General features: G+C 39.6%; 1 protein-coding gene across 2 annotated transcripts; it reads right to left on the bottom strand.

Moving 5' to 3' along the window:
• Positions 1-6,778: 6,778 nt before the first annotated feature.
• Rgs4 (regulator of G-protein signaling 4) lies at positions 6,779-11,435 on the bottom strand. 2 transcript variants are annotated; one of them, XM_013021762.1, is made up of 5 exons: positions 11,274-11,435; positions 8,985-9,089; positions 8,614-8,675; positions 7,840-8,006; positions 6,779-7,437 (listed from the first exon to the last, which is right to left on the bottom strand). In XM_013021762.1, exons 1-5 carry the CDS (start codon positions 11,315-11,317, stop codon positions 7,198-7,200), a joined length of 618 nt encoding a protein of 205 aa, XP_012877216.1. In that variant the 5' UTR covers positions 11,318-11,435; the 3' UTR covers positions 6,779-7,197. The 2 variants fall into 2 exon arrangements, with proteins under 2 accessions (XP_012877216.1, XP_012877217.1); XM_013021763.1 differs by lacking the exon at positions 7,840-8,006 and having other exon boundaries at positions 7,280-7,437; positions 11,274-11,422.
• Positions 11,436-13,660: the final 2,225 nt, after the last annotated feature.

The raw sequence follows: 13,660 nt of genomic DNA, 5'->3' as shown, positions 1-13,660 counted from the left end.
CCCTCCCTTCCCCCCTCCCCCCCACCACAGGAGCAGTCATTTTCATGTATGTGACTTCTGATGTTGTTTTCCATGATTGATTATGATCAAACATATATCTCAGGGATCCACTGTCCTGAGAGAAGACAGCTACAGGAAGACCAACTGGATTAGTGAAATACTCTGGGAATTTTACAAATAGTCTTTGGGGAAAAAAAGTCATCTTCTCTTTTCTTCAGTAGCAGTGCTCTCAGTCAGCCCTTGGGAGTCTGGAGAGGTCACCTCTTACCACTTCCCACGGTCCAGCTACTAATTTGTGTGCATTGTTGCCTTGGCCACACTAGGGAGGGAATGCCCTTTAACCCGGGCCCAATAGTCACCAGTGGCCACTGGCTTCTGTCCCCTAGGGGAGGCAGGAACAACGTGACCAGGACCATGGGGCCCAAAGTCTGTCTGCAGCTGGGGTCCTGTTTGCGTGAGATTTCAAGAGTGGCTGACTGACTTCTAGTCTCTGGATAATGCCCCCCAAGCAGCAGTGCATTGAAGCCAAAAGAGAGCTGGGGGATTTGTATATCCTTTCTTTAATTTTTGTCATTCTTTGTTTTTTGTTGTTGCTGTTATTGTTGATATATATTTTAAAAAATAGTTGCAACATGAAGGAGAACAATGGAAGGAGTGACATTGATCAAAGTCATAACCTGACTTTTGGAATTATATCCTCTTTCTACAAATAATAATAAATTTGAAAATAAAAACAAACTAAATAGTTGCTTTGTGGGTACTTCACAACCTTGCAAAGAAAAAGGAACAAACAGAAGAATGATAGAGAGCAAAATAGTCCTGGTTCTTCTCTAATCCTTGCTTCCAAATTGCCCTTTTCACCGACCCTCAGGGTACCTCAGACCAGCCCCAACTCAAAACAACATTGAGATTCCACCTCACCCTAGTTAGAATGACTATAATCAAGACATTTAATAACAACAGATGCTGCAGGGGATGTGGCCAAAAGTGAGCCCTACTGAACTGTTGTTGGGAGGGTAAACTTGTTCAACCACTCTGAAAAGCAGTATGGAGTTTCCTTGAAAGACTCCACATAGAGCTCCCCTATGACCCAGCAATCCCACTTCTGGGATTTCCCAAATGATCACAAACAAGGCCATACTAAAGCTACCAGCACAACCATGCTCATTGCAGCATTATTTACCATAGCTAAGATATGGAACCACCCCAGATGTCCCTCAGTAGATGAATGGATGAGAAAATGTGGTATATTTGGAATTCTATGCTTTCATCAGAAAGAATGATACCTCTCCATGTGTTAGGAAATTGAAAGACTTGAAAAAAATCATATTAAGTAAAATAAGCCAGACCCAAAGAAATATAGGTCCCATGATTTCCCCAATTTGCAATAATTAGTATACATCTAAAATAATCTTATCAGATAAACAGAAAAGTTCCAAAGCTATGTACATATGACCATATAAGATAAAGTGAAATGAACTCCAAGATATGGACACAAGAGGTCTTTCTTTGTTGTTGTTGTTTTTAATGCACTATGTGATTTTTTTGTTTCCTTTGTATTTTCTTCCCCCTATGGTATTTCCCTGTTGTCACTGTATTTGATTTTGGTACCTTGCATCTCGTATATACATTTATCTAATTTGGGGAGGGGAAGAGGAATAACGAAGTGCTGAAACAAGGACGCAGGATGACCCATTGCAACAATGAGACTCACAAGACACTATGTTGGAAATGAACTTTACAACTTGGTGGTGAGGAGGAGTGTGGGAGATGGGGGTGGGAAAGTATAGTTGGAGAAAACAAAGGAGGGGGTAACAATGCTCGACAGAAAATATACTCATTACCTTACTGTAACCCCTCTGTACAGAATATTTATAATAAAATAAAATTTAGAAGAAATGAAGGACATGGAGAAAACCCAGTAGCTGCCTGGTGCTTCAGCCACCTTGCAGTAAGGGACCAAAGAGCATTTTACATTTGTCCTTCTTCATACCATGTTTCTTTATTTTCTTTTTTCACTCCTTCATGTCCCTTCTACATTTGCTTTCCTGTCTTTTTCTGCTCCCTTTCTTTGCTTTTTCTTTTTTCCTCCTTTTCACCTTTTTTTAACCTCTTCTCTCCATTTCATTTACTTCCAGTTATTCTTCTCTTGCTTGCCTCAGTTCCTGCTTTTGTTTATTTCTGCCTTCTCTGTTGTCCTTGATTAGAATAAACATGTGAAACTCTGTGGGAAGATTTTTGAGTTGACCCAAGCTCTACCACATTTTTTTGATGTACGATTTTAGATACATTTCTGAACTCTTCTATATCAAAGTTTCACTCTCTACAATGGAAAAAAAATAATAAGACTAACTACTTCAGTTTTGTCCTAAGTGTTAAATAAGATTATGTAAAGCATTGTGGAATACATAACAACTTTAAGTCTCCTTTGGAAACAATTCATTCTCTCCAGGCATTATTTAACCCCTTTTCCCTCCACTGGGATGTCTTAGGAATTGAGCACTCACTGACCTCATTTCTTCCAATTAGCAAAAATCTAAAACCTGGATTCTAATTGTACCTGGATCTGATTAAGTCATCTGACTAAATGTTTCCTCTGTGCAATTAATTTTTTAAAAAGGATAAGTCCTAATACGCTCCTCTCTTTTGTCATATTTCCTTATGTCAACTATATGTTAAAAAAGCAAAGCCATGTGTATTTAAAAAAAACTAGGTGATTTAGTAACTCATCTTGTGGCTTAATTACCTAAGCATGTTTAGAACCAAGCCTTTGGATTAACTCTATAGGATAATTCCATTTTTGTAGATTTTTATACAGTATTTTGACTTCTGGCTTGTCATGTATACCAAGTGATCTGACTGGCTTTGCTCTAATGACACTTTCCACCATGGTGTAGTTAACCTGGGCTGATGAGGAGTTGGTTTTCCTTTCAGGTTTGTTCTTTATAGCTTTTCTTTCATCTTTTTTTCCTTTTCTCATCTTCCATCCTGTTCTTAAAAAATAGTTTTATTCTCTTTAAGTAGTTGTACAAAGAAGTTGCCATTCACCAAAGCAGTTTATGAAAACAGTGCATCTTGATCAATGCCACTCCTTTCAACATTCTCCCTCCCTCCTTCCAACCCACTCTTTCCCTTATTTATCTTCATTTTAGGTTAAGTGTTGAATTTTTTCCCATTTAACAAAGCAGTTTATGTGTACAATGCGTCTCGATCTATATCTTCACTTCAGCATCTTCAACTCCCTTCAACCCACCCCTTCCCTTATATTTCTCAATTCTGTGGTATATACAATGAATTCTTGCCTGCATTTTTATCCCCCCTTTATTCTTCTACCTCTCTCCCCTTGGTCCCATTTTCCCCTATTGCAAATACCTATTTCCTAGTACTTATTTTATTGGGCTCCATCATTTCTATCATCTCATTTTTAATTTAAAAATCTAAGCATTTATAATACAGAATGTCAAAAGATAGCTTGAGGCACCTTGGCTTTTGTAATGTCTCCCAATAAAGTGAAGTTTGGAGTTCTAAAACTGCTGTAACTATAAATAAGCCCTCTTAACTACATACGGAGTGCCTGCTCTCCTCCTCACACATATAAATGGCAAAAGTCTGGTACAGAGCCTCCGTTGCTTAGTGTAATCAATACTGTGCTACAATAGAAGAGAGATGCATACATTGCTTAACTCAACCATGATTTGTTTTATTTACCTCTTGCTCTGAGGTAGGCCAGAAGGCTCTTCTCCACATTGTATATGGAGACTCCAAACTTGCAACAAAATACGAGAGAGCAATGGAGAGTACATTTTGGCTCTATTCTTTATTTTGCTTTTTTTTCTAAAACCACATGTTTTTATGTAACCCAGGATGGCCTGGAACTCTCTATATAGCCAGGTTGATTCCGGCCTCAAATTCCCAATCCTCCTAGTCCAGTTTCTTAAATGCTGCAATTACAGGTATGTGTCACGAAGCCAGTCATTTTTGAGGCAGTTATTCACTAATATGTCTGAAAGAGACCCTTTGCTTTTCACTGACTGGAATGTGGCTATTTGGTGAGTGTTACATGTTTCTGCTATGCTTGTAGGTGCCCAGGCCTCTTCAGTTCAAATTTGAGCTAGTATCTATCCCTTACAAGCAATTAGAAGTTGCCAAGTTAATATTCTGTACCTGAGTTTCTTCATCTATAGAAATTCAGTGAAGGAATGATCAAAATTGACCTATGTTTCTCAGGGATGTTTTGAGAATTAAGTATGGTTTGACAAGTATAAGATAGGAATAATCATGTTGTATGTGCTGAAGGGAGGCTGTGAAAGTTGTTGCTAAACATTTACGAGAACTTTGGATTGCTCTGTGTTCTTTTTAAGGGATATGAACCATAGTTTCCATGAGCTCTTTAAAAGGCCAACCATTCAAAAATGTTTATGATCCGATGTCCCTAGTACCCTACAACCATGACTCTTAAAGTATAAAAAGAAAAGCTCTAGGAAGTGGGGAAAGGGCTCTCATAACATGACATATCTGTGGCTTCACACATGAGCATTTCTGTGACCTCTTTTCAGGGAAAATAATTCAAAAATAAAGGAAGAGTTTTTAGCGGTTTGGGCATGGGTTCCATTTCCCAGATATCATAGCTTCCTTCAACCCTCTCAATTACTCCATGCTCCATTTTTCTTCAATCAGCGAGGTAATTGGAAGTAGAAGAGTTCTTTTTTTAAAAAAAAAATCTCTATTGATGAAGTGGAAGTAGTCCTTTGAATGTGTTCAGTACAGTCTCTAAAGCCAAAATGGGCTGGTTCTATGAGTGGAAGCAGCAGAGCTTCAGGAAACAAAGAATCAACAACATTCTGTTTCTGCTTCCCAGAGATAGTTGGCATGGCAAGGATAAAAGACCCAGTGTGAGTCATCCTCAGAAGTTATCCTGCACCCTGCTGCCTCTCACAATGTGTATCTGTGGATCATTAATGGGTTTCCAAGCACATCATTTTGCATGAAGCTTTTATTTACCCTTAATAATAAGATGTGTGTGCTTCACTGGAAGCAGCAGCTAGGAGGCCTATAAAGCACAGGAGAAAGAGGCATGCAGATGGAAGGAATGTTCTGTCCATGGACCATGAGCAAACAAGTGGTGTTGAGATCACAGGAACATGTCATTGAAAAACACACTCGAAATAGATTACATAAAATAATTTACTTCTCATTCAGAATGACCTTCCAGACCTATTTGTGAGACAGGATTCGGTGAGTACAGGTACAATCTGAAAGTTCTGACTGACAGAATAGGGCAAGACCAGAGTTGTATGTTTGGATCCTAGAGTCAACTAGAAACATGGCTGTGTTGGATAACAAAAGAGGGAAGTTGATGAGGAACTTTAGGGACATGGAGAGTAAGATTGCTGCACAGAAAGGGTATAGTTTGAACCCTTACATCTTTGACACCATGGGATTTGTATACAAACACTCTAGCATCTTCATTTTGCAGCTCTATACACTGGCTAAAAGCCACAAAAGTGCTTGTGCATGTAACTTGAGCATTGGATACAGTGTGTGTGCGCATGAGTATGGGTAGTTCAAAGGCAATTGTTTTAGAAGAATGAGAAGGAAATTACTTCCTGGGCATTCATTAGTAATTCAGGTGATACCTTGTATCTCCATTTTATAAAACAATATAATAATTTAAAAAATATTGTACAAAACAACAGCATAAATAACATAAATGATAATTTTTCAAGTATTTCATTTGTCTTGAAAAGATCCAAACAACAATTCTAACAACTTTCTTTCTTCTCCTTTCTTTCATTTTCCTTTCTTTCTTCCTTTGTCTCTCCTCTCTCTCTCTTTCCCTCTCTCTCTCTCTTTCTCCTTTATTCTCAGAGCCTAGAAAGAAATGCCTTCAGTCTCTGCTAGCCCTGATATTTGGTATGGAATGAACACAACTTTACCTTAGAAGAGAACATTTATGAGAGCTTCTCAGTTTGTGAAAACTTGTTTTCCCCTTGTAAAGTATTACCTTTCCCCTGCTTTGTATTGAAGGCATAGAGCCTAGAACCACTATGAAGGAGAAAAAAATAAAATAAACAACCACAAGGAACTCATCTGTTGGCTAAGGTTCTCAGGGGAAATATGAGAAGAGCACCTTAATCAGGAAAGAAAAAGAGGACAGAGGATAGTAACGTAACTTTCCAATTCTGTGCTCTTGCTTAGCCAGTTACAGATGATAGGGCTAGCTGGCAATGCCATGACTGCATTTCTTAGCTCAAGTCTCTCCTCTCCCAACTCTAGACCAATCCAACTGCTGAGCCACAGGTTCTGAGTACCCAGGCGAAGAAGAAAAAGCAAGCAGCAGAAGGACTTAAAAGTGATAACCAATGCAAGACAGTTTTGTGTTGGCCAGATGTACGATTCTTTATGGTATTTGTTCCTTACAATAGCACTCAATGTGAAGACACCAGCAGTTAAATTAATCATGAAGTCCCATAGATGCTTCCCCAAGAAGTTACCATCCTTCTCTCTTGTCTGAATGGCAGTCAGTTCAGTTTGCCCTGTTTGAATGCAGTATTGAAGAGCCAGCATCATTTGCATGGAATTGCATATACACTCTCTAATTTGAGCACCTAGGTCTTTCCCAACTATTCTTACATACTGTGTGTGTGTGTGTGTGTGTGTGTGTGTGTGTGTGTGTCACACGCCAATCTGAATACATAGATACAACATATAAGGAATGTATATGTATATAGTATATATATATATATATGTATTTAACATATATGCATACATACATACATATCCACTGAGAGTCTGTAGGAAATACTGGCTAACTGAATACATATACATGTGTATGTATACATACACATGGGGTGTATCAATCAACCAACCTGAGGTCAGACTGTTAGGAGTGGAGAAGAACTCCCAACACACTTTGAGAATCCAGACCTACAAGGTCATTATTTGAATACTTGCTTGCATGTCATCCTCAAGGAAACTAGGGGAAACTGGACTAGAACAAGGTCCCACCCTGATGAAGACCCAACCACCATGACTAAATCTAATTTGTACATGGAAGTGACTCACACATGGCAGACAGCATGAACACTTAGGCTACAATATGGATAAAGCATTGGTGCTTTATAGAGATCAATATTTGGCCTCAGATTTTTCAGAGCATAGAGTCTTAGTTTGTCAGCCCTCTGCCTTTAGTGCGAATTAGGCATACTGGGGGAGCAGGTGAGTGCAGTCTGCCAATCTCTTGCCTCCTTTCTTCCTCTCTGCCCTACAGCTGGAAGGATTGACCAAATCAAGATAGAATCGGGACTTCAGGAATCGGCGGTATGAATCCTTTTCCATCAGGTTGAAAATCTTCCTCTGAGCTTCATCAAAGCAGGTTCTTGTAGGATGGATCATGTTCCGACTTGTCTCCTCCCTGGTGCAAGAGTCCAGGTTCACCTGAGGAGCAAAGACCAGGGTGCCATTAGTCCTCCAACCCTGTTGAGGACAGGAGGTGATGTTCTCTGTACAGGATAATAGAGGACTATGGGTACTCCATGTCCCAAGAATGAAGTACAGGACAATTGGATCTACCCTGCCATATGTGAAATAATGATAATAATAATAATTAATAAGTTGATTCTACTTCAAAGTGAGAACAGTATCTTCTTTCCTTCAAATCAGGGAGATTTATCAGGAAATATTATTAAAACCACGTGGATGAAAGAGCTTTAATTTTCTTAATCCACTTTGGGGTTTTTATGACACCTACTCAAATATTTCTTAATCCAATGATCCCTAGAATGTCATCTCTAAGAACTTGCAGTCAGATCCAAAGACTTCTCAGCTATGAAAACTTACCTCCTTGGTTGCTTGAACTGAGATGAACTCATTGTAGATCTTCTTGGCCTTGGGACTGAGCTTAGAGGGTGACCTGATTTTCTTGTACTCTTCACAGCTGACCCAGAAGTCAATATTCTCCTCACTGAATTCAGACTTCAAGAAAGCCTTGAAAGCTGCTAGCCCACCTGTGACACAAGAAAAAGAATGACAGTTGTCATCATGCTGGCTAGCAGCTGGAAATTAATATTTCAAATTTCAAATTAAACTAAGCTACTTAAGGGGGATGAGTGTGGGGTTGGGAAATCTTGCTGACTTTGGAGAGTACTTTGGGGCCAAATAACCCTAGTATGTGTTAAACATCCTGTAGATTCTAGTTATATCTAGTAGGTGCTATCTATGCCTAATGATTTCCACTCAATGTTAAAGCTACTTTCAAAAAAGCAGTACATTCCTGAAGAATCTATGCAGCCATATATTACCAAAGTGAATTTTGGAAAGAGAAGCTGAGAATGGCTCTACAAGATTTCATATTCAGAAAACTTTTCTCTTTGTCATTTTTCTATGCGATGAGAATGATGTTCTTTCTGTCACCAGGCTCTTCTATGAACATCCTGTCATAAATCATGGTAAAATTTTAAGCTCACCAATTGTAATGCCAGTTTATACTGAATCTAGGAACAGAAGGAGCTTAGGTCTTTCTGTATTTCCTTTCAGACTTGCAGAATACAAGATAAGTTGTTTTATCTAGAGTGCATTTATCCTCAGCCTCAAGGTGAAAGGTATCTGACTTACATTCATGGCTAATCAGGTTTTCCAGTGATTCAGCCCATTTCTTGACTTCCTCTTGGCTCGCCCTTGAGACATTACAGAGAAAAAAAAAAGAATAATGTGAATGTCATAAAATAGATTTGGGGAAAGAAATGTAAGATCCTAAATACCATGCAGATTTCTATCTTCCATCATTATGATGAAAACAATGATTAGGACAATTTTTCACTAAATAGATGGGAATTTCAAATCTAGTTATGACATCCATGAAAATGGAAGCCCTGGAGATAAAAATCTGACTTGACTATGAGCATAACTTCCTCTCTTCTTATAAGATGACTCTGCCATTAGATAACCCCTAGTCAATGGACTAAGATCAGAAACATTTTTCTTACCTCTGATTAACAACCCCTCTGTCTTTCCTGCTGTGGGATGAACTGTGTTCACCAGAATCAGACTTTTGCAGCAGAAACCCCAGCCGATGCTTCATGTCCTTTGCACTGCACAGAAGAGGCGGGGGGGGGGGAGAATTAACATGATAATCATCTTGGTATAAAAGAAACCCTTTGGATAGATCTTGAAGCACTTGAAGGTATAGCTCAAGCAGTAGAGAACTTTCTTAGCAAATGCAAGGCACTGAGTTCAATACCAGTACCATCACCATGAAAAAAATCATTATTAATGCAGGAGACAGAGCAGTTTATTGAGGGAACTGAAATTGTAGCAACATAAACTTCTTGGGAAAACAAAATTTTTGTAATTCTAGCAAAATTGTGAGACCAAAGTCCTAATACTGGTTCATTCACCTATTCATGTATAATTTGAATTTTCACCTTTCAGTCTGTCTCAGAGAAGCTCCTCTGTACAACCACCATTTTAACCATATCTTTGCTATTGTCAGTGGAACGATACTAGATATATGAGTGAGCTCGAGTAACCTGTAGATTGAAAAGCAAAGCAAGTAACTGCAAAATCTTTTTGCTGCACTCCCCCTGCTGGCAAGCAGTTGTTCCTACCTGGAAGGGACAAGGGCACAAAGGGCAGAAAGACAGTTCAGCTACTGAGACACTTGTCCCTTCCCAAACTATTTGGATCTCATTATGTTCTTGGATTATCCTTTAAAGAGTATCTACTTTCCTTCACAAAACTGCTTTCCTTTCTCTTCTTCCCTAAATGGAAACTGGTCAGGAGAGGCAAAAATTTCTTCAATAATAGAAAGATACAATCTGGAAGGCTAACGTGATAATATTTGTAATTCAGTTCCAAAGAAATTATTTCATATTCCCATAAGTTGTCGTTGCCTGAGATCCAACATTTATTGAATAAACCCAGGGTCATTTTTATGAAGAACTGAAATTCTGCCTAACAAATTTCCTTATAACACAATAGAATACAACTACAAAGATAAAAGCTAAAGTGACCTTAGAAGCCACTGGAGACAGGAAACCTAAGTTGGTTCCACTCTGCCACACACCTTGCATGTGACCTTGAGCAACCAGGACCCCCTGTGGAGCCTCTTTCCTGATTGTGAAGAACATAACTAAAGCTTCGCATGCCTTGCTTCACCCTGATCAGGAAATCAAAAGTGAAGATGAGGAATTCTTACTGCTTAGCCCCTTTCTGTCAGACCTCGCTGCTTCACTTAAAGTGACCATCAACATGTTCTTATTCATGAATGGCAGACTGCTTAAAAGATAAACTTATTAGGAAAGCACAAAGACTATGATTTCAGGGATTATTTCTAAACTGAATTATAAGGTGATTTCTATTTGTCCGGAAACACACACACACACACACACACACACACAGAGTATACTCTCAGATTGTATACTGAGTATACTCTCAGATTGATTTCTTTTACCTTTTGTTATAAATGAAAATCATGTAACATATACTGTTTTTGTATTTTATTTTTGACTGACAGGTATGCAAGCATCCTTTGAAATCATTTACTTAGATCTTGTTTGAAAAGCTGAAGGCAGATCAAGAGCTACATACCTTTAAAGTCTATTTTTTTTTTAAACAAGAGAGTACATGATAAAACCAGGTCTTTACTGAGATTGGCTGCAGAACTTTTAGCTGATTTATTCTAATCAGTACTTCTCAATATCCTCTCACATAGGAAACTTTAAGAACTAGGAGTGGGGCAGCCAGAGAGGGGGAAACCTAGCTTTGAAAACCATATTTTAGCACCACCATTGCTTATGAGAACATAGAATGACCAATACTGCAATACACAGAGAAAAGCATCATCAGTTTGTCTGGTGATGCCACTCGACTTCCTTTTGAGGTCTCTTCATACCCCAAATCTAGTATACAACTAAAAAGTGATCCTGTGATGCTCAAATACAAGCATGAATCCGAGTTCCTGTCAGCCTCTCTACATAGCCCCAAACCTCATGTTACTCCTTAGTCTAAGCTAGCTTGATGAAAGGACCTGCTCAGAACAGCTCTTGATACTGGTCGTGTGAAACAATACACAAGTCTGAATATTTGCAGAACATATATATACTTCCTAAGTCACAATATGTAGCTAATCTTGGTGAAAAAAGAATAGGAAGTTGCTGTTCTGTTAACCATGTCGCTTCTAATTCCAAAGAACAAAGTTAAGAAATACAGCATGCAAGTGACTTAGAACTGTCTATCCCAGAGTTTAAGCTGATCAGTGATAGCAGCAATCTTACCTCCTTAGGCAGGAAGCCGGCAGACCTGCAAGTCCCTTACACATCTTGCTATCGGTGTGGGAGTCGCAGGTAGGAAAGAAAGGCAGCAGGAGGAGCTGTGGTTTCTATTTTGAAAGCTCTTCCTTCTCCACAAAGATGCTGTCAGAATCCTCTTGAGCTTCTCCCTCCAAAGTCTGTTCAGGTCTCTTTTTATAGCCCAGCCACGGACCTTTCAGCCAATCAGATAGCAGCAACATAATGGATCGGCTCCTCTGCCTCTCCAGCCTGACAGAGATGAGGTGGGGCGGGGGGGGGGGGGGAATGAAAGGATTGACGCATCTGTATCGCAGCCAAGTGGACAAAATCCTTTTCCAAAGTCTGCACGGAGAATGAGTTTTTATTCCATGTCTCTAGCAGTATCTGAGCTTCTGAATTCGGGGGAAAAAATAAGGGGAAAGTCTGCAGTGCAGCAAATAAAGGGTTTGTTTATACAATAATAATAATAATATGCAGAAAATTTGCCTCCTGGAAGGAAAGGTACTAGCAGGAATTCTAGGGCTCTAGTTGGGGAAGATTTTCCGAATGCTTTACGGATGAATTACAGATATATTCCATGTGATCCGAGATCTAACCTGATCTGCTTCCCAGACAGGAGCTATCAAGATCATGTCTCCAGTCTCCCGGCAGTGATGTGCAGAAGTTGCCTGTTGGGTTGTCCTGCACAAAGAGTTGTGGGGAGAAAAGGGTGAATAGCAGGCAATCTATGCCCAACTGCCCAGAAAAGCTAATCTAAGGGAAATAAGCCTTTTGCCTCTATAACCAACCTGTCTGTGGAATACTTTTCTAGAAATCTTTCAGAATTTAGCCTCGCATTGACAGTCTCTCTGGTATGCTTACCTCCTACAAGAAACCTAATATAGCAGCACAAAGACCAGAACAGGGAGCAGATGATCAAATCTAGGCACCTGCTCTCAGTAGCAACTTATGTTATTATATAATATATAATTTTAAGTCACAAAGCTAGTAGTTCAAAGGGGAGAGAGAAAGCAGATTGAAAAATGCAGTTTGCCTTGGATATTAACAGTCTTCAGAACGATGGAAGAATAGCAAACCTTCTGAGAACCTGGACAGTTAGTATCTTTTGCGTATAAACCATGGACTGAGTCCTTCAAACAATCATGTAAGTGTTCCACCTGATATTTGTAGCTCAAATACCCACCTCAGACTTACAGAGGGAAACTTTCAGGTAAGAATCTATGATTGGAAGTAGCAAATTCATTGCTATGCTTGACAATAACAGTATTTTTTGTCCATCATGGGGCTTTATCTCAAAGCTTGTGTGCTATCCCTGAGCTTCTTTGTGCTCAAGGCTAGTGCTCTACCACTTTGAGCCACAGCTCCATTTCCTGTGTTCTGTTGGTTAATTGGAGATAAGAATCTCACAGACCTTTCTGTCTGGACTGGTTTTGAACTGTGATCCTCAGATTTTAGCCTCCTGAGTAGCTAGGATTATAGGCAGCTGTCACCAGCACCTGGGCACAACATCTATTTTGAAAGCAGATAGATTCTTGGCCATAGGCTACAGCATGCTCTACTTTATGTATAAGAAACAGAAATGTCAAATGGTTTGGCTAGACCTGAAAAGTGGATGGGTTCCGATGAAATGCAACAGTACCAACATTAGAGAAGGAAAAATAGTAGAGACTACTTCTATGTAGTCCTTTCTCAGACCTACATGCCCCTTCAAGATTCTACTGCTGTCCACTCCCACCCCTTTTTGATTCAGGGAGCCTCCCTTAATCCCTTCCATGGCTGGCAGAGTAAGCAGATGGTAGACAAATATAAAAGGATAGAAGAGCGGCATCTTCAGAATTGTGTATAAGAAGACATTTCCAGCCTTCTTCCATGAAGACAGTATAATAGGTATCAAAAATATCTATTAGACTGACTGCTGGGAAGCTTTTCCTTGAGTTATAACATAGGACAAATGAAAGTTGGTGATGCTGTAGAGGGAGATGCCATTTGCCAGGGAACAACACAGGTGTTGAATCAGGCAGCCCTGCCACCAAAAGGAAGATAGTATTTTACTTGGAAATCATGGATACTTAAAGGTGAGCCAGGGCTGCCGTTGATTACCTAGGCATTTAGGAGAATGATCAAAGAACTCATTTGGAAGCTGGGTGCTGGTGGCCCACACCTGTAATCCTAGCTACTCAGGAGGCTGAGATTTGAGGATCGTGGTTCAAAGCCAGCTAGGCAGCAAAGTCCATGAGACTCTGATCTCCAATAAACTACTAGAAAACCAGAAGTGGCACTGTGTCTCAAGTGGTAGAGCGCTTGCCTTGAGCTGAAGAGCTGAGGGACAGTGCCCAGGCCCAGAGTTCAAGCCCCACGACTGACAAAAAGAA

Source organism: Dipodomys ordii, unplaced genomic scaffold (assembly GCF_000151885.1).
Source record: "Dipodomys ordii isolate 6190 unplaced genomic scaffold, Dord_2.0 Scaffold57, whole genome shotgun sequence".
Lineage (NCBI taxonomy): Eukaryota > Metazoa > Chordata > Mammalia > Rodentia > Heteromyidae > Dipodomys > Dipodomys ordii.
This window is presented reverse-complemented; position numbering and strand designations above follow the sequence as displayed.

What these genes read in the sequence shown, in the direction of transcription:
- Rgs4 (XM_013021762.1), bottom strand. Translation starts at nt 11,317, where the DNA reads ATGTGTAAGGGACTTGCAGGTCTGCCGGCTTCCTGCCTAAGGAG. An exon ending in AGAGGGGTTGTTAATCAGAG is followed by an intron (nt 8,676 to 8,984) that starts GTAAGAAAAATG and finishes TAATGTCTCAAG; the next exon opens with GGCGAGCCAAGAGGAAGTCA. An exon ending in CAGTTCAAGCAACCAAGGAG is followed by an intron (nt 7,438 to 7,839) that starts GTAAGTTTTCAT and finishes TTTGCTCCTCAG; the next exon opens with GTGAACCTGGACTCTTGCAC.